The sequence below is a fragment of the Corythoichthys intestinalis genome, chromosome 12, assembly GCF_030265065.1.
Source record: "Corythoichthys intestinalis isolate RoL2023-P3 chromosome 12, ASM3026506v1, whole genome shotgun sequence".
NCBI lineage: Eukaryota > Metazoa > Chordata > Actinopteri > Syngnathiformes > Syngnathidae > Corythoichthys > Corythoichthys intestinalis.
The window spans coordinates 38,432,422-38,454,947 of NC_080406.1; the positions used below are offsets into that span (position 1 = coordinate 38,432,422).

The following is a 22,526-nucleotide window of genomic DNA, read 5'->3' on the forward strand; positions in this document are numbered from 1 at the left end:
GGATTTATTTGCCTTCTAATCACATGATACACACATATCGGCATGGGTGAAAGCGAAAGATTAGACTGTCAAGGTAAATCCTCTCAAGCATGTTGGTTAAAGTAATGCGGCGAGCCCACATGCCCCGAGAGCTGCCCGCAAATTGAATAACCTCCTTAGCAAAAGTCGAAACCTCGTGTTTGTCCACATCAGGGCCATGAATTACACAGGGCTCGATCGCTGCTTTACACCTGGAAACTCAAATACTTGGCAATACTTTAATGCGTCTGGTTATTCTTAAAGCGTCCAGCATTGGCTGAATTGAACTCTTCCTTTTTTTTATTCCATGTTGGTCTCCAGTAAATCTCCAGCTGCAAAAGGCAGCCGTCCAAACAACAGCAGGCTGTCTGGAAACCTGTTGGCCTACCACCATCTGCCCAGCACCACAGACATACACAAGCAAACAGCAGCAGTCACACACGTTGGAGTGTATCTAGCTGACCTGACATGGCTACTACAGTACATGCAACAATATGCTGTGAGTAAGAGAGGTCACATTTTACTTGCTATCTTTTGAAATGTGTCCTCTGTGTGATATAGAACGACAATGCGAATTTAATGTTACAATTCTACAATTCTGTGTTGCGTCACAGCTGAGACCTCTTTAGCTTGGCATTAGCTTCAACGACAAAGAATGCAAAACAAACAATTTACTACAAGTAATACACATGCTTTCTACCCTAAATGCATACATTCAAGTGTTACACGTTTTTTGTTCGTTTGTTTACAGGTGGAAAACACTGTTAGGCAACAGAAGACAACTTGTTGTGCCTCACAACAACACTCATGTTGATGGACATTTTTCGAGACTACGGGCGTTCTACCTTGATAATGGAAGGCTTGACGTATGCTCCACCTTTGTTAATATTTTTCTAATTATTTTGTAAATTGTGATTTATTGAACTGTTTTGCACATGCACTAGTTGTTTTAAATAAAAAAATGGAATCATGTTGTCCAAAACTTTTATAGCTGCCTCTTACATTCCTAACCATGACACATTCTGCAGCAGGATGGTGCTCCATGGCATACTTCAATCTCTACCTCAAAGTTCCTCATGGCAAAGAAGATCAAGATCCTCCAGGACTGGCCAGCCCAGTCACCAGGCATGAACATCATGGAGCATGTCTGGGGTAGGATGAAAGAGGAAGCATGGAAGACAAAACCCAAGAATGTTGATGAACTCTGGGAGGCATGCAAGACTGCTTTCTTTGATGTTCCTGATGACTTCATTAATAAATTGTATGAATCCTTGCCGAACTGCATGGATGCAGTCCTTCAGGCCCTTGGAAGTCATACAGAATATTAAATTTGGATCTCCCAGCACCACTACGTAATTCACTTATGATATGTCACATATTTTTGTATTTGAAGTACATTTTTGTTCAATTTTTACACTACTTTCTGTAGGCGACAAAACTTTTGTCTTGCCAAAATTTGACCTTTATGTGTCCATCAACTGATAAAAAATTTTTCAGTGAAACAAATATATTTTTGTACATTCAACATGATTTGTGAGGGTCTTAGCTTTCATATGAGCCATTTCTGAAACCAAGTGAATAATTAAAAGTCAGGTTATTAGCAATTGTTTCTACAAAATGGATAAGCGACTCGACTTTTGTCAGGGACTTTATATTCGCCACTTCAAATTTTAAAATTTTCATTTTATGTTTTATTTATGTAGTGATTTATCACACCCCTGGTATATATCGGGATATCTAGTGGCCATTCTGCTTCATTGATTTAAGTAATATCAGCACTGTAGTTTATACTACATAATTTCTTTAATTTACATACCAGTACCGTAACTAAAATTAACAATAATCGTGATATCAAGTCTTTATCACAATAAAAAAATGTACCGTATTTTTCGGACTACAAGTCGCACCTGAGTATAAGTCGCACCAGCCATAAAATGCCCAACGAAGAGAAAAAAACCATATACACGTCGCACCGGAGTATAAGTCGCATTTTTGAGGGAAATTTACTTGATAAAATCCAACACATAGAATAGACATGTCATCTTGAAAGGCAATTTAATATATAAATACAATAGAGTACAACATTCTGAATAAGTGTACAGTGCTTGAACAGCGAAATGCGACTATACTGTCCTCACCAGGACGCTACGGCTCGGTCCTGGCTATTCAGCGGGCTAAACTCCCAAATGACGATGCTGGACGTCCGTATAAATTGCTGAATCAATTTCGTCCTCGGTACCAAACAGGTTCGCATCGACGTAAATAAATGACAATTAGGTGCTTTTACAGCAATGACATGACAAAAACGGTTAGCATGCGTTTGCTAGCATTAGCGCATCGTTCAAACAACCACACAACTTGCTCTAAGTGTCCGATCGTGGGTGGAAAACACACAACAACAACAGAAAAGATGACACACACACAGGTGTTGCCTCTGTAGAGATATTTTACAAGCATAAACAATAAACGTAGGTTCTCAGCCGTGTTTCTCTCTCGCTAACTCGCCCACTCACTCAGCTACGTAGCTGTCGGTCTTCTTCTGGCGTGTGAGCGCTCCTCTTCACGTAAACAAGTGTAAGTGCACCCCCACATGGGCGTGAAAGCGCCACAAACTAACAGCATGCATTTCAATATAAAAAAGTCAATAATACAATTGAACACACATTCCCAAAGGCAGAACGCGAACGTGGCCATTGCTATTAAGTTATTCAAATAACTATAGCATAAAGAACATGCTAACAAGTTTACCAAACCATCAGTGTCACTCCAAAGCACCAAAATAACATGTGAAATGATATCATAATGTGTTAATAATTTCACACATAAGTCGCTCCTGAGTATAAGTCGCACCCCCAGCCAAACTAAGAAAAAAACTGCGACTTATAGTCCGAAAAATACAGTACTATCATTTTGCTGATATACAGTATATTTTCATATCGCCCAGCACTAGTTTTGTATATAATGTATGTAACCCGCTGGTGGACACCAGCGGTAAGGGATGCCGTCAAGCTGAAGAAGGAGGCCTATCAGGCCTTTTTGGCCTGTGGGACTCCAGAGGCAGCTGACAGGTACCGGCTAGCCAAGCGGACTGCGGCTTCGGCGGTCGCTGAGGCAAAAACTCGGACATGGGCGGAGTTCGGCGAGGCCATGGAAAACGACTTCCGGACAGCTTCGAGGAAATTCTGGTCCACCATCCGGCGTCTGAGGAGAGGAAAGCAGTGCACCATTAACACTGTGTATAGTGAAGATGGTGTACTGCTGACCTCGACTCGGGACGTCGTGAGTCGGTGGGGAGAATATTTCGAAGCCCTCCTCAATTCCACCGACACGCCTTCCTTTGAGGAAGCAGAGTCTGGGGACTCTGAGGTGGGCTCTTCGATCTCTGGGGTTGAAGTCACTGAGGTGGTTGGTAAGCTCCTCAGTGGCAAGGCCCCGGGGGTAGATGAGATCCGCCCGGAGTTCCTAAAGGCTCTGGATGTTGTAGGGCTGTCATGGCTGACACGCCTCTACAACATCGCGTGGACATCGGGGACAGTGCCTCTGGATTGGCAGACCGGGGTGGTGGTCCCCCTTTTTAAAAAGGGGGATCGGAGGGTGTGTTCCAATTATAGAGGGATCACACTCCTCAGCCTCCCCGGTAAAGTCTATTCAGGGGTGCTGGAGAGGAGGGTCCGTCGGGAAGTCGAATCTCGGATTCAGGAGGAGCAGTGTGGTTTTCGTCCCGGCCGTGGAACAGTGGAACAGCTCTACACCCTCGGCAGGGTCCTCGAGGGTGCATGGAAGTTCGCCCAACCAGTCTACATGTGTTTTGTGGATTTGGAGAAGGCGTTCGACCGTGTGCCTAGGGGAGTCCTGTGGAGGTCGCTCCGGGAGTACGGGGTACCGAGCCCCTTGGTAAGGGCTGTTCGGTCCCTGTACGACCGGTGTCAGAGTCTGGTCCGCATTGCCGGCAGTAAGTCGAATTCGTTCCCAGTGAGGATTGGACTCCGCCAAGGCTGCCCTTTGTCACCGATTCTGTTCATAATTTTTATGGACAGAATTTCTAGGCGCAGCCGAAGCGTTGAGGGTGTCCGGTTTGGTGGCCTCAGCATTTCATCTCTGCTTTTTGCAGATGATGTGGTGCTGTTGGCTTCATCAAGCCGTGACCTCCAACTCTCACTGGGGCGGTTCGCAGCCAAGTGTGACGCGGTTGGGATGAAGATCAGCACCTCCAAATCCGAGACTATGGTCCTCAGCCCTCTCCGGGTCGGGGAGGAGATCCTGCCCCAAGTGGAGGAGTTCAAGTATCTTGGGGTCTTGTTCACGAGTGAGGGTAGGAGGGAGCGGGAGATTGACAGACGGATCGGTGCAGCGTCTGCAGTGATGCGGACTCTGCACCGGTCCGTTGTGGTGTAGGAAGGAGCTGAGCCAAAAGGCGAAGCTCTCGATTTACCGGTCGATCTACGTTCCTACCCTCACCTATGGTCAAGAGCTGTGGGTCGTGACTGAAAGAACAAGATCCCGGATACAAGCGGCCGAAATTAGTTTCCTCCGCAGGGTGTCCGGGCTCTCCCTAAGAGATAGGGTGAGAAGCTCGGTCATCCGGGAGGGGCTTGGTGTCAAGCCGCTACTCCTCCGCGTTGAGAGGAGCTAGTTGAGGTGGCTCGGGCATCTGGTTCGAATGCCTCCTGGACGCCTCCCTGGAGAGGTGTTCCGGGCATGTCCCACCGGCGGGAGGCCCCGGGGTCGACCCAGGACACGCTGGAGAGACTATGTCGCTCGGCTGGCCTGGGAACGCCTTGGAATCCCGCGGGAGGAGCTGGCTGAAGTGGCTGGGGAGAGGGAAGTCTGGGCTTCCCTGCTAAAGCTTCTGCCCCCGCGACCCGACCCCGGACTAAGCGGAAGATAATGGATGGATGGATGGATGTAATGGTTAGGGTTAAAATATTGTCTCCAATTGAGGAGATAACAGAGTCCTTTTTTTGTTTTTCCCCTTTCCTCTTCTAAAAGCACTTCAGTCATCTTTTCACAGCCCTGACAACCTGTTTTTATGTGCAAGTGGTTAAGTTTTATATTACACTGTCACTAAGAACTAAACAATAGAATACCTTTCCACTACACGCTGACGCTGATCCTCAAAGGCTAACTGGACTGACTCCAACATTTAAATTCAATAGCCTGTATTGGTCTTAACACGATAGCAACAGATAATTTATTGGAAAACAAAATGTTCATGAGTTGTTTGGATCCAAAGAGGCGGGCTTTGCCATTCTACTCCATTTTGTTTTCTCATGATAAGAACAAGCATGTTGACAATTTATGGATGTAAACGGTGAGCGCAAATGGTTGCCAAAGTGCCAAAACATTTGGTGACTAGAATGGCTATTTATGAAAAAAGCAAGAAGGTCTCCATCCTGCCGTTAATAATCACATTCCATTCATTGGTTGAGTTGAGGCACTCCGGAAGACTCATAAACAAAATCACAGCGCGCTAACATTTTTAATTAATAGCTTAAGTGGCCGATGTCTTTAATTATTACACAATTCTGTTTACAGACATTTGACCCGAGTAATGACAACAAGTTGTCTGCATGTCAAAATAATCCCCCACACGCATTGATGTAGTTCATCAGCAAGGCAGGCGTACACTTTTTGTCTGCTACCATGAAGCAATTTCATTGTTTTACATGGACAAGCTTAATCTCATTATCGATGCAATCTGTTTTGCTTCACACTGGGTCAACAAGATTTGGAAGATTTAGAAACACATATTTAGAAGAGTTATATGACGCTAAATTCTGTCCATGTGTATTTTTAAAGGGAACCTTGAACTTTTAAAGACTTGTAGGCTCTAATAAGACACAATTGTTCTGCTTTACTAAAATGTGTTATTAGAAAAACATAAAATATTGCCATTGATTAAAAAATGTACAATATTTACTACATTTTGATCTACGGAGGGCACAATGTTTTATGTGCGCAATGGACGCTCAGGATGATGACGTAGTACTTACTATTTGAGTCTTTTATTACCTTTTCATTGCCTCAAAATACTTTTTGCGTGTGTTTCCCTCTCATTCTTTTAAGCATTGTTTTTTTTTTTAAGGTAGCTTTAAAGCAGATTGTTGATCCGTTGAATACATTAGTCATGTAGCATATTTAAACTACCCTTGTTTGATATTGCTATGTTTAAGTATTTTCTTGAGGCATCTTTAGTATGTTCTGTCTGTATGCATCTAAACAAAGTAAGCTGAAAGCGCACGGTAGTACTTTGGGTGTCAGATTCGCCTCTTGTAGGACCAGTGTAGCACTTTTTGGCATCCATTTTGTCCTACTTTCATCTCGTCTTATCCCGTCTTTCCTGTTCATGTTGCTTTTGCTGCTCGTTTTGTGAAATATTGACAGTGTTGTCATGCTAATTAATGTTCCTCTAGGGTTCAAATTGAAAGGGCTGTACTGGTGACATGTTCATGGTTAGGTTCATACCACAGGTCTTAAAGCACAATTCCGATTTTTTTGGTCACATTTTGTTGGGGTGCCCGTTCAGACTGCATGCGCACTAATTTGCAGTCGGAGATGCACTGAGCAAACTGACCCGCAAGCGCAGCAACATCAAAACAAATGACAAATGACGCACGCACACACACACGGACAGTTTGGCCCGACTCCCCACCGTGTAAGCAATCTTGAAATATTGCTCATTTGGAGCAGAGAGAAAACATAGCATTCTCAGGCTTATCATCAACCCATTCTATTTTTTTTTTATGACTGTGGTCAAGCCCGCTCCTTCCCCAAAAGCCGCTTTCAAGCTAGGCGCTAACGCTAATGCACAGCTGCACTGCTACCGTAGCGCCCTGTTTCTCTCGCTCTTTGCTGATGTAATTGCTGCATAAATTCCGATTTGGGGGACTTGACAGTTCAGATCACAGCCACATTCTGGAAAAATGTGGCCCAGATCGGATTTTAACCACATATGAAAGTGACCTAGATCGGATTTGAAATGGCCCACTTTTATGCGACTTTTCCCATTCAGACCATCAAGTTAATGCCTCACTCGAGTCAGAAAAACACCCAAAAATTGGATCCGTGCATTGAGACCTGCAGTATGAACATAGCCTATGTCGTTAGAGTCATACTCTGGAAACCCGGCAGCGTAACCCAGTGACGTCACCATCCTACGATGTCAACAACAATGGAGACCTACTAGTTAAACTAATTCTACAAATTGTATAAAAACGAAAACATCAAGAGGGGTCTTAATATCAAATTATTTTAACCCATAATAACGTTTATCTTAAGTCTTTCTAGCCATGTTTTCCTCTTAATATATGAAGATTTCAGTAATGTAAATCAATGCATCCGAGTATTGAAGTACTGTGTTTCTCAGACCATAAATCCCACCCAAAAAATGCTTAGGGCTGTGCTATCCAGCACAAAAGCTGATCATGAATTTTTTTTAATTTCATCCCTATCACCCAATCTAAATTCATTTCACAATGTTAATAACTTGTTTGTTTTTTCCAAGTAGTTTTTATACTATGGCATCTACCATTTTATATTAGCACTAAGCTAGCAGGCATTCGAAAAAAGCCCAGTAGTGGTGTGTAAATCACTTTTTGTTTTTTATGGGGCATAATTTTTTAAAAGACCAATAACAGGTCAATACCAAAAAAATAAAGAACAACTAAGCGTCTCTTAACGTAAAATATTGACAGTTAATCATATAGCCTAAACAACATAACTTGTTTACAAAAATTGATCATTTAATTCTTCATTTTGAGTATCAATTCTGAACAATACACTGTGCTGTAGGGTGGGAACCTCTTGTTACCTCACGATACGATCATAGGCGAATCTACTATTCAGGCAAAGTATGCGATCACCTTAGGCCCCCAACCAGTAGGGGCCCCCCAACCAGCTGCCCTTGCCCCAACGAGCAAGGGCTTGGGCCAACGGAGCCAGCAGCACCCCCAACTATTCGTCATGTATTATTATGTAAGCATACCAAACAAACAAATAACAAAAGAAAAAAGAAAGCCATTTGAATGCTGCATTTATATTATCTCTCTTCCACACACACGCACCACAATGGAATGTTCCATGACGAAGGACTGAGTATCAGTCGCTTAGCTTCATTTAGCGCCGTTTAGCTTCGCTTAGCTCCGTTTAGCATCGCTTAGCTCCGCTTCACTTAGCTCTCCCGGGTTTTTCAAACCACTAAACTCGCTATTTTTACAGCCCATTTGCTACTTTGCATGTCAGATATCATTTATTTTGAACACATGAGCAAACGTGCTCTCCATGAGAGCCAAAGTGCAGTGAGGGAGAAGTTGAGAACAGGCCACTAATGCCTCTTTTAACTTTTTTCTTCTTCACACCGAACATGAAATGCACGACAGCATACCCTGTGGCGAAACAATGCAGTACAGTTCCAATCAGTCATACAATAACACTCAACAGCTGGTTAACAGCATTTGCTAACGTAAAAAATTTTTTTTTTTTTTTAATCTATTAGTGACACCACAGGCAATGACGAATAATGTTGTTTTACAGAGTGTAAAGCTTTCGGTTAGCGGTTTAGCGAACGTACCTCCGGTGAGCATTTCAAAATAAAAGCACGTCATGTTCGTCATATAAATAAGGAATTCTGGAGTTAATCCCACATACTTCAGAATTAATATTATAATATGTTGAGTAAATACTACAGAATACAGATTCTACACTAAGAATAGCTTTCAAATGACACTCTTTATGACAAATATGATTGGCAATGAATAATTATTATAAATATTATACTACTATTAAATATAGTAGTATAGTAGTATACTATAATAATGCTCCAATTTTTTTTGAAGAATTGTTTCGAATAATGTTGGAAAGGCAAAGCCAATGTTCTGAATCTGTTTACTTTCCATTATTTTGCACTAGTAAATGCTATCAGTATTTAACCTCATTGTTTATTTGTGATTAATTATTGTTATTTACATGATTATTTGTACTTTAATAAAAAATGTAAGTGTTCCAAAATGGTTTTGTGAATTAATAAGCGTCAACAAAAATGTCATTGCTGAATTAGTAAAAAAAAAAAAAAAAGAAAAAAAAAAAAAAGAAAATTATTAGATTACGTAGTCGAAAATTTTTCGTTTAGTGTACCGGAACATATTTTCTCCATACCCTTCTCACCTTTTTAACCCCTGACCCATGAAGAGGGCCCCTGGATATGCTCGCCTTAGGCCCCCAAACTGCCAAGTTCGCCACTGGATACGATACGATTTGCGATACAAAGTTCACGATCACGATAATCTCATGATATATCGATAAAACGATTATCGATACGTTGGACACGAAATCATTCTAGGATATTGTCCAAAACAACTGATAAACAAAAAAACAAGCCATCTTCATACTTCTGCTGTAAGTTTATGAGTAGTAGACGTCCAATCCATTTAAACTGGAAGGGTGGCATCGAATGAACCCCTCCCTCTTCAAATGGGCTCCCCCAACGTCTATGGCTGTCAGGGGCAGCCAATGACAGGCAACAACTCATTTTTGGGCCATTTCAGGTAAATACCTGTTGATTTTCAGTCATTTCCTGTTGATTTTGGGGCATTTCAAGGTCACTTCCTGTTGATTTTGGGTTACAGAACAGGAAGTGACCCAGGAATGAATAGGCAGTGACTCAAACTTAACAGAATGTGACCTGTAAATGCCCCTTAAAATCGGAAAGAATGACTGTGAATGCTCTTGTTTCGAATGAACAAACGTTCATTCGTCTTTCCAAGTCTTAATGGATTGGGCATCAAGCGCCATCAAAATGGCAGCTATGGAGTTAACTGAGACACTATTACGGTGGGAGATTTCGGTAGCAACTTGTTGGTTCCTTATTATTATTACACTGACACCTTTTTAAAACGCTATCTCGATTCTTGGCATGAGCATATCGATAACCTTTTGGGATGCAAAGTATCACGATATAGCAGCATTTCGATATTTTGTCATACCCCTACTGTGTTGAAAAAAAAAGCATTATGAGTATATATTGCAAGTCCAGCCAAACTATGAAAAATTGTCCAGAAATGACAGTACATTTCCGTGTCTTTTGAAAATTCTTTTACTAGTGCGAAAGTTAAATCAATACTTTTCCTTTTACCAGTCTTTTGTTTCTCACATTCGTATTTGTAGAAAAAATCTGGCTACTTTGTTGTTGTGAAAGAGTGGGCGTTTTCCATCCACCCTTGGCTGTAGAAATCGGAGTGGGTTGCCTAAGGACACTTCAGTGGAAAGCCTCAAAAAGTCACTGCGGAGGTTTTACTTTGGTTGTGAGTATCTCGGACCTATAGATTTTTGTTTTTCTAACCATTTTTTCTCTCCTCGTCAACAGCTATGGAGGCAGGCAGATCGACCGCAAGCTGCGTGCTTTTGCTCTTGCTGTTCGGGCTTTCCATCTCGCAATCTGACCGTGAGTGGGAGGGAGACCTTAAGCTCCCACTTTGCAAGCCCATCTCCATCAAGCTGTGTTCCGACATCAAGTACAACGCGACCATCATGCCGAACTTGCTGGGCCACAGCACCCAAGAAGACGCGGCGGTGGCGCTTCGCCTCTTTTACCCCTTGTTGGAGGCCCAGTGCTCGGCAGATCTTAAGTTCTTCCTATGCTGCGTCTACGCTCCCGTGTGCACGGTTCTTGAGAAAATTGTCCCCCCTTGCCGGGCTCTGTGTGAAAGTGCATACTCGGGTTGTGAAGCCAATATAACCGCGGGAGGCCTCCAGTGGCCGGAGAAGATTCGCTGCGACAAGTTCCCGGTGGCTGGATTGTGTGTCGGAAAAATCTAGCTGCTCAAGGAATGCTTCATTTTCAATTCAATTGAAATTAAAATCAACCACTGTATCCTAATGCATGTTATGAACATTTAAACTGCCTAAATATATGGAAATCTGCTTTTAAAATGGGTCATTTATGCATCTTTTTCGTAAAAATGTCAAAGTCACAATAATTCTAATTCAAATCAATCATTTTAAAAGTTGTACGTGCAAAAATATTTCCGTTCAACTCCTGCAAAAATGGGAACGTGGCCTTTTTATGCTAAAAAAAAACAGTTATAATTATGTAAATGAAGGCCAATATAACTGTTTTGATCTCCTCTTCCTAAAAAAAAAAAAGATTGGCTTTGGTGTGTCTTTTTCTGAGACGTTCTTAGCTTTTGGTTGTGTGACGGTTCTATTATTAGAGGTACTAAATTTACTCCATTTCATCTTATGACACCAGTGTTACAATGATCACCTTGACATGAGTTATCTTCTTTTATTTGATCTACAATAATTCTATTTTCCATTTTAGATGTTCAACACTATATTTAACTTTTAAGACAAAAATAAATCTTTTTGCAAAATGTGGCAGTATTGTGACTTGACTGAAGCGTGTACACACTACTTGCCTTTCTATTCAAATCTTGCACAAATGACATTTACAAACTCACGTGAGTCACAATTGATGATTTTATAGAATGTACCGAAAACAATTTTATTACTGAAAAGTTACCGCTTTGGCCTTAGTTATACTGAGTGTGAGAATTACTTGAATGAATTGTATGCAGTTAGAGTTTGGTATGTTGTGAAAGTGTTTTGAGATCATCATTTAGGGTATAATTAGGATTTAAACTTAGGGTGTTCCACTTGTTTAGAATGTAGATCATATCGTAGTTATGGTTGCCCTGAGGGGCCTGGTTAAAATGTATAGTTGTTAGGGGTGTGACGAAATTCACATAAAGTTCTTGGTTCAGTTCAAATTGGATACCACAAAGGAACAATGCAAAATTTCTCAGCATAAAACTAAAGGTTTTTTAATTTGTACTTTGTAACTTATAAAACATCATTCATTTCATGTCGTTTAGGTTAAAGTGGTCATAGGATTCCTTGGAAAAATGCATTTGTTAAGATTCCCTAGAGTAAACTAATAACAAAGGCAGTTATTAAAATTTACGACTATTTGTGCGCAAAATGTTCCACTTCGTGATGGCTCACGAATCGTGAAGGTTGAGAATACAATTGAAGAGTGAAAAAGTTCTCAATTTACTCCAAAATAAAACTCCATTAAGTTTTTTTTTGACAAACTTGCGTTTGCGGGTCCTCAATCCAAATTGACCTTTTGGCCCACTTCTATACAAGTTGTTTGGAGGCACGGTGACAGCAAGGAACTCGACTGACTTTTCTTTTTGGGGTTTGAGCGTCACCCCAACTGGCTCTCCCACTCTTTTCTCCCCCCTGCTCTCCGACCTCCTCTCTTCTTCCTTTCCTGCCCCCTCCCCCTACGCCGAACTACCCCCGCATCCTTTCATCCCACCCAGGCAAGAAACCAAATGCGGTGAGGCCACCAAGAACCGCCTACACCACTACCCTCACTTTGTGGCCTGTGTGTGCGCCAATCGATTGTGTTGTAAATTTGACCCAGTGTTAGTGTTTGTTCCCACATTGGTTGTTGCTGGAGGTGTTGCAATGGCCTGTTGGGATAGTGGCTGCTTGCTTGGAAGTTTAGACATTTGAAACATTTGAAACACCCTACGTTTGCCTGAGGCCTCAAAATTGGATTGGAGACATACTGTACTATGGTCAGACAGACAACAAACTAGCTAGATTGCTAGATAATTCAAGATATGTAGCTAGATGGATAGATAACGTATTGGTTTGAGTTAAAAATAAACTTCATTCTCTAATCTCTGTCATTTTGTTGTGAAATTGGCAGGAGTCGTGATTGTGATTATTTCGGTAAAATCTCTAGTGTAATTTAATTACTGTAGCATATTTTCTTCCAACGGGGAGTAAACGGCCAATCAGCGACGAGTCCGGTAGGAAAACAAGCGCAGCGATTGGCTGAGACGCCGCAGTCGGTTTCCAGGCGCCCAGCAGCTCCCCGAAGAGGGGGAGGGGGGTGTAGTGAATGGAGGGGTGCCTTGAAACCGAGCAAAGTGACGAGAACGAGCGAGCCTGCGGACTCCCAACCGCCTGGAGAAGCCGACACTTGGACGAGTCGAGCCACAAAAGATGCTAATTTAGGACGTTTTTCGCTCGCGTTTTTTTCACCCGAGCCACAGCCGAGCGTCCAACGCACCTGGAGAGCTTTAGCTTGCGTCGTGCTTCTTTTTGGAGAAAGAGCAGTACGTGTTTTTACCCCCCCTCACACCGGAGAAGTGAGAGTGGGCTTGCTTGGAGTCACTTACAAAGACCATCAAGAAGTCATGACACGACGGAGGATTTGTTTGGATGAAACGGTTTGAAATAAGGCGGAATTTAACCGTGGGTGGACGCGCTCAAGTTGCACGGACTACCAGAGACGCGCGGGGACGTTAAATGTAGATCAGCGACGCTTTTTTTGGACCCTTTTTGAGTCGCCCTACTTGGATCAAAGTTTTTCCTTCCTTCCCTCCCCCCTTTCCTCCTCCTCCTCCTCAACTATGGCGGCGGCCAGGTCCACCACTGGCTCCGCGCTTGTGCGGATCATGTGGCTGCTGTGCGGGTTGTCCGTCTCACCCGCGTCTTCTCAACACTACAACAGCGAGAGCGGAATTTCCATTCCGGAGCATGGATTTTGCCAGCCTATCTCCATTCCTCTATGCACCGACATCGCCTACAACCAGACCATCATGCCGAACCTCCTGGGCCACACCAACCAAGAAGACGCGGGGCTGGAGGTGCACCAGTTCTACCCTCTGGTGAAGGTCCAATGCTCGGCTGATTTGAAATTCTTCCTGTGTTCCATGTATGCTCCCGTGTGCACGGTTCTAGAGCAGGCCATCCCTCCTTGCCGGTCCCTATGCGAACGCGCCCGTCAAGGATGTGAAGCCCTCATGAACAAATTTGGTTTCCAGTGGCCCGAAAGGCTTCGCTGCGAGGCCTTTCCAGTCCACGGGGCCGGCGAGATCTGTGTAGGTCAGAACACATCAGAACCCAGCGGTCCTGGCTCCTCTTCTTCTCCATATGCGCCCGAGCTGGTGACCCTCCCCCCCAACATGGACCGACCCAGGGCCCCTCCGCACAACCAGTACCCGGAGTTCTCCTGCCCGCTTCAGCTGGACGTTCCGTCCTACCTTGGGTACAAATTCATGGGGGTCAAAGACTGCGGGGCTCCCTGCGAACCCACTAAGCCCACCGGGATCATGTACTTCCGGGAGGACGAGGTGAAATTCGGGCGTCTCTGGGTGGGAATCTGGTCCATCCTATGCTGCGTGAGTACTCTGTTCACGGTGCTCACTTACTTGGTGGACATGCGGCGCTTCCGCTACCCCGAACGACCAATCATCTTCCTGTCGGGCTGTTACTTCATGGTGGCGGTAGCATACGCGGCGGGGTTCTTCCTCGAGGATAAGGTGGTTTGTGTGGATAAATTCAAGGAAGACGGCTACAGGACGGTGGCCCAGGGGACCAAGAAAGAGGGTTGCACCATCCTCTTCATGGTTTTGTACTTCTTCGGCATGGCCAGCTCTATCTGGTGGGTCATCTTGTCCCTCACGTGGTTCCTGTCGGCCGGCATGAAATGGGGCCACGAAGCCATCGAGGCTAACTCACAGTACTTCCACTTAGCCGCCTGGGCCGTACCCGCCATTAAAACCATCACCATCCTAGCCATGGGCCAAGTGGACGGCGACGTCCTGACCGGCGTGTGCTTCGTGGGGATCTTCAATGTCGACGCCTTGAGGGGCTTCGTGCTGGCGCCGCTCTTCGTCTACCTGTTCATCGGCACGTCCTTCCTGCTAGCCGGTTTCGTGTCGCTCTTCCGGATCCGCACCATCATGAAGCACGATGGTACCAAGACGGAAAAACTGGAGAAGCTGATGGTGCGCATCGGCGTCTTCAGCGTGCTCTACACGGTCCCCGCCACTATCGTCATCGCCTGCTACTTCTACGAACAGGCCTTCCGCGAGCACTGGGAGCGCACCTGGCACATGCAAACGTGCAAGCGCTTCGCCGTGCCCTGCCCGCTTCACAACTTTGCCCCCATGACGCCCGATTTTACCGTCTTCATGATTAAGTACCTGATGACCATGATCGTCGGGATCACTTCGGGCTTTTGGGTCTGGTCCGGCAAAACCTTGCAGTCGTGGAGGAGGTTCTACAAGCGCCTTAGCAACGGCAACCACGGGGAGACCACCGTGTGAAGCGGCACGGGTACAAAACTACAATGATAGAGAAATGAGGTCAGATAGCTTTCATTTTTGATACGTTTTTGGACAGAGACAGAAGTTTAATCCTCTCTATATTCGATATTAAATGAAAGAATCTGCATTCTTCTTTGAAACCATCCCAGTTTTTTGTATTTTAAACGCATAACCTCACTGTCATTAACTCCTTGGCTGCCATTGGCGGCGTTAGTCGTCCAACCCATTTGAACATTGAGGGCTGGCAGCGAGTGATGATCATTCGCTGCGAGCCCTCACAGTTCCCACGGATTAGACATCTATCACCGTCATTGGCATTGAACGAGTTAACACCGGACTTGAAGTTATCTCTGTTTGCTCACTCATTACATCCTTATTGTGTTGAATGTACGTCATGAGCGAATACGACTGACGGGCCTAAACCAAGTGTCCACGGACTGTGAATCCATTTTTTACGGCTCGCTCTGGACATTTTAAGTTACTCTGCTCGTAGACTGAAATGCTTTAAATTAAATTGTGCGTTTGATTTGAGAGAAAAAAAGCAGCTCGACGCACAGTTCTCAGAGAAACTATGGATACGTTTATTTTTTACAACTTTTTCCCCGCATTGAATGTTCACTCCGAAGGTGAATGAAGTTACTGTTTGTGTCAGTTTGCACAAATGTTCTTTTTTTTAAAGTGTTAAATCAAGTGACTGTTACACTACAAAAAGGCTCGTCCGACTAAATTCTCCTACGTTGGTCTGTTACTGCCATTATAAGTTTGTGTGTTTCTCACCACTGTTGAGCTGTTGTACTATCTACATTATAAACCTCGAAACTAGTTGTGAAGTTTTTCTCTCCCGTTTCATGACGAACTCATCGGTACCACAGAATGGGTTGAGTACCCATTTTAAAGGCAGAGACCACACACACACGCATACAAACATCTATGTGTGTGGTCCCCACATTGGTGGACTCCATTAGAAAGACTGTAATCCGTTTCTTCTACGGGAGTGGAAATGGTTTTTGAGGATTTTTGAATGTTTTTCTCGCTTTGATATTGACGATTGTTCACTTAAGCCTGCCATTCTTTGTTTTTATTACATATAGATGTGTTTAAATGAATCCATGCGGGGGTGAGGATGTTTTTTTGTTGTTGAAGTTGTTCCACATTCAGACTGAAGGTGCATGTGCTTTATGTTCCGCTAGTGTGTGCCATACAGAAGACATATTTCTGTCCTTGCGTGCCTGATCCGAAATGTCAGAAAAAGCACAGCCGAGTTAAAAAAAAAACAAAAAAAAAACGAAACAAAAAGGTCACTAAGGTTCGCGTGTGGAGACATACCTCGCTGTGTTTAGCAGCCGGGCAGTTGTCATGAGTATGTGCGTGTGCGTGTGGTTCTATTTGCATGACCTCGAAATGTTTACCAGTTCATACTAACGGACATGAACAAAGTGTCTTAAGAAATAACTCCAACCATATGCGTTTTACAATAATGTAATCTGAGTAGTTTCTTAAAAATTGTATATGGAAACTACACTTTCAGGTGACAGGACATTCTTGCACATTGCATTAAAATGATACAATCCACTTGATAGACCTGAAACCAGCCTTTTAGACCATAACTTCCAATAACAGGTCTGTATAAGAGCAACAATCCTATCAGTGCATCGTTTTTTTGCCATGTTGCACATTTTTCTACGTGTAAATAACGCAAAGATAGAGTTTAAGATGGAAGGAGGATGTGTTAAATCCCCCCCACATCGTAAAAACTATATTCTCAACACACTAGACTGCACACAATCTTAGAATGCATACTGTACATATTTTTTATAGTATCATCTTAGTTCATGTTAAAAGAAATCCCCATTTGAATGTGTAAGACTGAGAGTGATGCAAATTTGCCCTTTTTTTTGGTATCATTTCAGATTTATGCATGTCCAGTATGTATGTGTGTGTGTGCGCGCATTAGAACATTATGCAAATTATCAATTTACATGCCCAAGTTCTTATATTTATGGGGATGCTCATCTGTCTCTTCTTTTCTACATGTTTTTAAAGCCTGTTGTATGTGTACAGTCTGAATAAAAGTGATAAGGTTTGTAACATTTGGCCTGGTCTTTGTGGTTTTGTGCTGGAATTTTATCTATATAACACCCCTCTCCGTATCGGGTTGCATTAAAGTTGTTTTGTCAATAAGATGAACGTTTTTCACAGCAGACATTTTGGACCCTCCTGGCATCTCGGGGTAAACAGTCCTGTCTGAACGCATGACTTATTAGACATCAGCAGTCTCACAGAGGCTACATTGTTAGCTAGCGCAACAGAAAATGACGTCAGATGGTGGACAATGCTTATCTTTCAATGCTTTCACTGACAAATATTATTTTAAATCATGAGGTGATTAAATTTGACAACCCACTTTCAGTGTGACACTAGCATCTTTGATAATCTGTGAAAGTGATTTGCTTTAGTTTGTTAATTCAAATACTGTATACAAAGAGTTTAAAAAATTGGTATCCCTATTGAAATGGCAGTTCCTAGCTTTAGCACAATGCTAGCACTTCCATGCCAACAGAGGTCACAGGTGACAAACTTCCAGCCTGCCACGTCATTTTGTGTGGTCCCCGAAAGTACATCGTGTGCTTCGACTTCATGTTTTTCGCGACAATCATACTGTACCAAAATTAAGTTGGTTGTCAATTAACTCATTGGCTGCCAGTGAATCGCTGTCAATAGCAAGTGAAACTTGATCACTTACCAAATATTATCAGCAAGATTTTCTATAACGGTTTTCTTTTTAATGTAAATGCATTTACAGTTTAAGAAGAATTCAACTTTTTTTTTTTGTTACTGTTGCATTTTCCACAATATTTTAGATAATAAATAATCGACGGTAAATATTTGAAAAACAAAATTTCGACCACTCCTTGATGTCTGCGATTTCTGGACCCTTGTTATATTACCGTGTTTCACCCATAAAATTTCCCAAAAGTCCGTCTCTGGCCATTCACAGCTGTGTCTATATACTCGGTCAGACATGCTACACTGAGTTTTTGGATCGAGACAAGTTAAGTATGCGATAATATCTCGTTAAAATCATGGTGTCTTTATGCTCTTTCATGCTTTGACCTCGAGTTAGGGTTGAGGAGTTTAAAAATAAATAAATGCCATCCTTTTCAAAATTTTCTTTCCCCAGAATTTTGAGATTTTAAGCTTTCCAATGATGCATCACATATGCATATAGGACAATTTTGAAATTTGGCCAAATTGGGGGTCTCAGAGCGAAACTTCAAGTAAACTGAGTGTTTTCCGCAACATACATTTTTTTTTAATGAAAAATATATTTACTTTTAGCTAATTCACTACCACTGACAATCACATACATCAAATCCATTTCAACTGGGACGGCCCTCAGTCAAAATGGATTGGATCAGTTAGAGGCTCAAAAGGAGGATTTGGACAATTTATGGGTCCACAGTGTTTCTAAATGATTGATCAACTATCAAATGGCAGCAAGGGCGCAGGTTTGGTCTCAATACTGGTAGGGACGATATAACAGCATAACTTGCACGTACACTTTTTGCTGGGGACGGGACATTAATAAGACCAAACAGATTGGGTGAGTGGGGGTCAGGGCTACATTTCTCACAAAAATAAAACGAATTAATTGATAGGCTAAATGATCAATGCAAAATAAATCTGTACTGACTTATACTAACTTTCACACTGCAAATATGCAAAAATATAACGTCTTAATCAGATCATTTTTCTTAAATCTAGTCGAATAATTTTCTCCATCTCGTTATGAGCGTTAAAGACTAACAGATTAATACGTAAGATTATGCCACTTAAATTAAGTAAATATTACTAGCTGTTCTTATTAAACCCATACATCTAAAAGTTGGGCATTTTTTAAAAACCTAAATCAAGAAAGATTTGCTTTCAAATGTTTTGAACAATATCTATTTTTTAATTAAGAACATTTCTGACAAATATGCTTTTTTTTTTTCGTTTTGTAAGATTAAATATACTTTTTGCTTAAAATAGGTCTGTTAAGCTTATTTTCAGCTAGCTGTTTGTCTTATTTCCAGAAAAATCTGAGTAAAATTTACTTGAAGCACTGGCAGATCATTTCACTTATTTCTAGTAGATTTACACTGAAAACAAGGTAATTTAACTAGTTTTAAGGAGGTGTGTTTTTGCAGTGCATATTAATTGGTTCAGGTGATACAACCTTGGATTAAAATCTTTGTTTAAAAAAAAAACCAAAAAAAAAAAAAACCACTAAAGAAACATTTTGAAAGGTTCCAGAATAAATGTCTGGATTTTATTAGCAAATTTAAATTGTAATATTTAAAGATAAATTATATTAACATACACAATAAGTACAAACTTGTTAATAAACTCTTAACTATCCAGGAAGCAAGAAATAATCATTTGTCTTAAGACCACTCAACAATGTCTGTCAGAAATAAAGAAATTAAATATAATTGAAAAAATGTCTTAGTGAATAGCAAAAATAGATAAAAATTGAGCCTTCCTTCAGGTAAAACTCTACTGCTTTTGTCCACCAGCACAGCCAAATTCAACAAAAAAATGAAAGCTTCTTTTGGCTGCGTTAAGACCACATAAATAAAATAAAAATTGGGGAGAAGGGGGTAAACCTCAGTTCACTACATTTCCCAGAGTTTAATTAACGTTAACAGTAAAATACACATGCAGGAGGATATTTCTCTCAAAGCAACTTCCTACTCGAGTTCGGGAAATTCACACAGATTAATGTTATGCCAACTCTGATGCAAGGCAAGGCATATTTACTGTATTTATATAGCACAATTCAACACGAGGCAATTCAAAGTGCTTCACATCAAATGAAGATCATAAAAATCACATTGTATCATTAGAACGTAAAAACAAAGACAATCAAAAGAGGAAATAAAATTATACATAAAAGTCGTATTTAATCACAAATGGAAAAAAAAAATACTACTACTACTAATAATAATAATTGAAAACACAAGAGGAATATAAGGCAAATAGCTTGAAATATATAGAAAGTTATGGATATGCTGTGGCAAATAAAAACGTTTTTAGCCCTGATTTAAAGGAGCTAACAGTTTGAGCATACTTCAGACCTTCAGGTAACTTGTTCCAGACGTCAGGAGCATAATAACTAAATGCTGCCTCACTGTGCTCCATTCTTGTTCTTGGAACATACAGGAGATCGGTTCCAGATGACCTTAGGGCAGGGGTCCCCAACCTATTCCACTAAGGCACACTGTGGGTGCAGGATTTCATTCTTACCAAACAAGATGACAACACTTTTTCCCCAATCTGGTGTTTTACAAGTGCAATCAGTTGATTGCAGTCAGGTGTGGCTTGTTTTAGCAGAAGCCTCATTGGTTCAACTGTCTCTGCTGGATCGGCTGGAACAAAAACCAGGACCCACAGTGTGCCTTGAGGACTGGGTTGAAAACCCCTGCCTTAGGGGTCTAAATGTTTCATAGGAATAAGAATCTATGCAGGTCGGACTTACAGTAGCAAAATTAGTGGTGTGTTCCCCACATCCACAACATTGACGTCTTTTTACATTACTTGCAGTGGCTGCTGCTGGCGGGGGAAAAAATATTGTCTTCGAAGGGGGCGGGGGAGGCGACATGTTGTATTTGTGTTGGGGCTGTGATTACGTGTGTTTAGAAAAAAAATGGACTGGCACATTCAGCAAGTGAAAAGGGATCAATGTAAGTCTGAACATTATGAAAGTAGTTCACTTAATGACAGTAGGGTCAATTCTATCCTTACAACATATGGGAAGACAATCTAAATGACCTCTATAACTGAAGTCATTTTATAATGCAAACAAGGTTGCTTAAAAGTTGGTGGGGACAATTTGAGCATCCTGAAAAGTTGGTAGTGTTACGTCCCTACTGTCCCTATACAAGCCTACGCCCTTGAATGCCAGACATAATGGCCCTCCAAATGACACCAGAACTGCAATGTTGCTCACGACAAATATGACCTTTTGAATTACTGTCAAAAGGTTCAAAGTTATTCAATCGGATTGTGAAAAAAATCTTGAATGTATCATGATAATAATGCTATATTTAACACAGGCACTTTAATCCGATGTCACACGACAAAAGTTTAGTTGATACTATCAACTAAACTACTCCAGTAAAGCATGATGATGGCAGCGAGTGTGTGTGTATTGGGGGGGGGGGGGCAACATTAAATAGAGACATCAAAAAATGTATATTCAGTGCTTTCTACAAGTGACTTTTCAAAGGATTGTGGGTGTAATTATGAGTAACGATTATTACTGGAAATTTGTCCTAAGGGGTACAATAAACTTAATGTTAACTACTAAAAATATACATTGCCATGAGGAAATATTCCATAAAAGAGTTGATTTAGGAGGACTTTTAACTATCTTGACTGTGTAATTTTACGTGTGTGGTTCTGTGGGTGTGCTAGCTTGTCTCGCCTTGTTACGTCAGATTGCTTCACGACAGTGCCCTCTAAAGGATATGCATTGAAGTACACCAAAAACCATGACGTTCTCATAAAGATTTAAAAACAATAATAATAATAATTAATAAACAAATAAATAAAGAAAAAAGTGTGTAACGAGGCCGAACGTGCACGTGCAATGAGTCAGGCTAATTAGCAATTTAATGAGAACACGACAGTAATCATTGCCAAGTTAATCAAATAAGTAAAATGTTGACATTTTTATATCTATGGAAAGTTTATATAGCAGATTTGAGAATACTGAATAATTTTGGACAGTAAATCCGATGTAAATATAACTGTAATTGTTTATACTAAAAATGCAGCCAATTATAAAAATCAGTATATACTTTAAAAGTTGCATAATGTAGAAAACCATCACTGGACACTAAATTTTAGATAGTGCTGCTACTACAACAGAGGAAAAAGTTGCATGTCATTTTGTTTCAGAGGGCTCAATTTAAATCAATAAACAAACCAATTTATAATAATATTAATTTAGGCTTAACTTACCTGTCTCTCTTGTATTTATGTCTTTTTTTTTTTTTTAGGTTGTGTTGTCATCTGCAAAGGTTGAGGGAAAAAAAAAAACATATTTTGAAAGTTACAGATTTCCACCACTGACTATTGGTTTACAACAGTATTGTCATCATACATTAACGGATTTGTAATATTTTACACACAGTCCTTTTTTTTTTTTTTTTTTTTTTAAATTTTTGCCTACATTGGAGTGGGAAAAAAATCAGTATAAAGCATGTCGTTCAGTGCATCCACACTCAAACACATGTACAGTGGGGCAAATAAGTATTTAGTCAACCACTAATTGTGCAAGCTCTCCCACTTGAAAATATTAGAGAGGCCTGTAATTGTCAACATGGGTAAACC

At 41.5% G+C, this 22,526-nt stretch overlaps 2 protein-coding genes across 2 annotated transcripts; both read left to right on the top strand.

Moving 5' to 3' along the window:
- Window positions 1–10,269: 10,269 nt before the first annotated feature.
- LOC130927041 (frizzled-7-A-like) lies at window positions 10,270–11,357 on the top strand. Its single transcript, XM_057852521.1, has 2 exons — window positions 10,270–10,316; window positions 10,379–11,357. Exon 2 carries the CDS (start codon window positions 10,381–10,383, stop codon window positions 10,828–10,830), a length of 450 nt encoding a protein of 149 aa, XP_057708504.1. The 5' UTR covers window positions 10,270–10,316; window positions 10,379–10,380; the 3' UTR covers window positions 10,831–11,357.
- Window positions 11,358–12,919: 1,562 nt separating this feature from the next.
- Window positions 12,920–17,234, top strand: LOC130927039 (frizzled-7-A-like). Its single transcript, XM_057852518.1, has one exon. The coding sequence runs from the start codon at window positions 13,446–13,448 to the stop codon at window positions 15,144–15,146; it is 1,701 nt and encodes a 566-aa protein (XP_057708501.1). The 5' UTR covers window positions 12,920–13,445; the 3' UTR covers window positions 15,147–17,234.
- Window positions 17,235–22,526: the final 5,292 nt, after the last annotated feature.

Coding starts and splice junctions, on each gene's coding strand:
- LOC130927041 (XM_057852521.1), top strand. CDS start 10,381: ATGGAGGCAGGCAGATCGACCGCAAGCTGCGTGCTTTTGCTCTTGCTG.
- LOC130927039 (XM_057852518.1), top strand. CDS start 13,446: ATGGCGGCGGCCAGGTCCACCACTGGCTCCGCGCTTGTGCGGATCATG.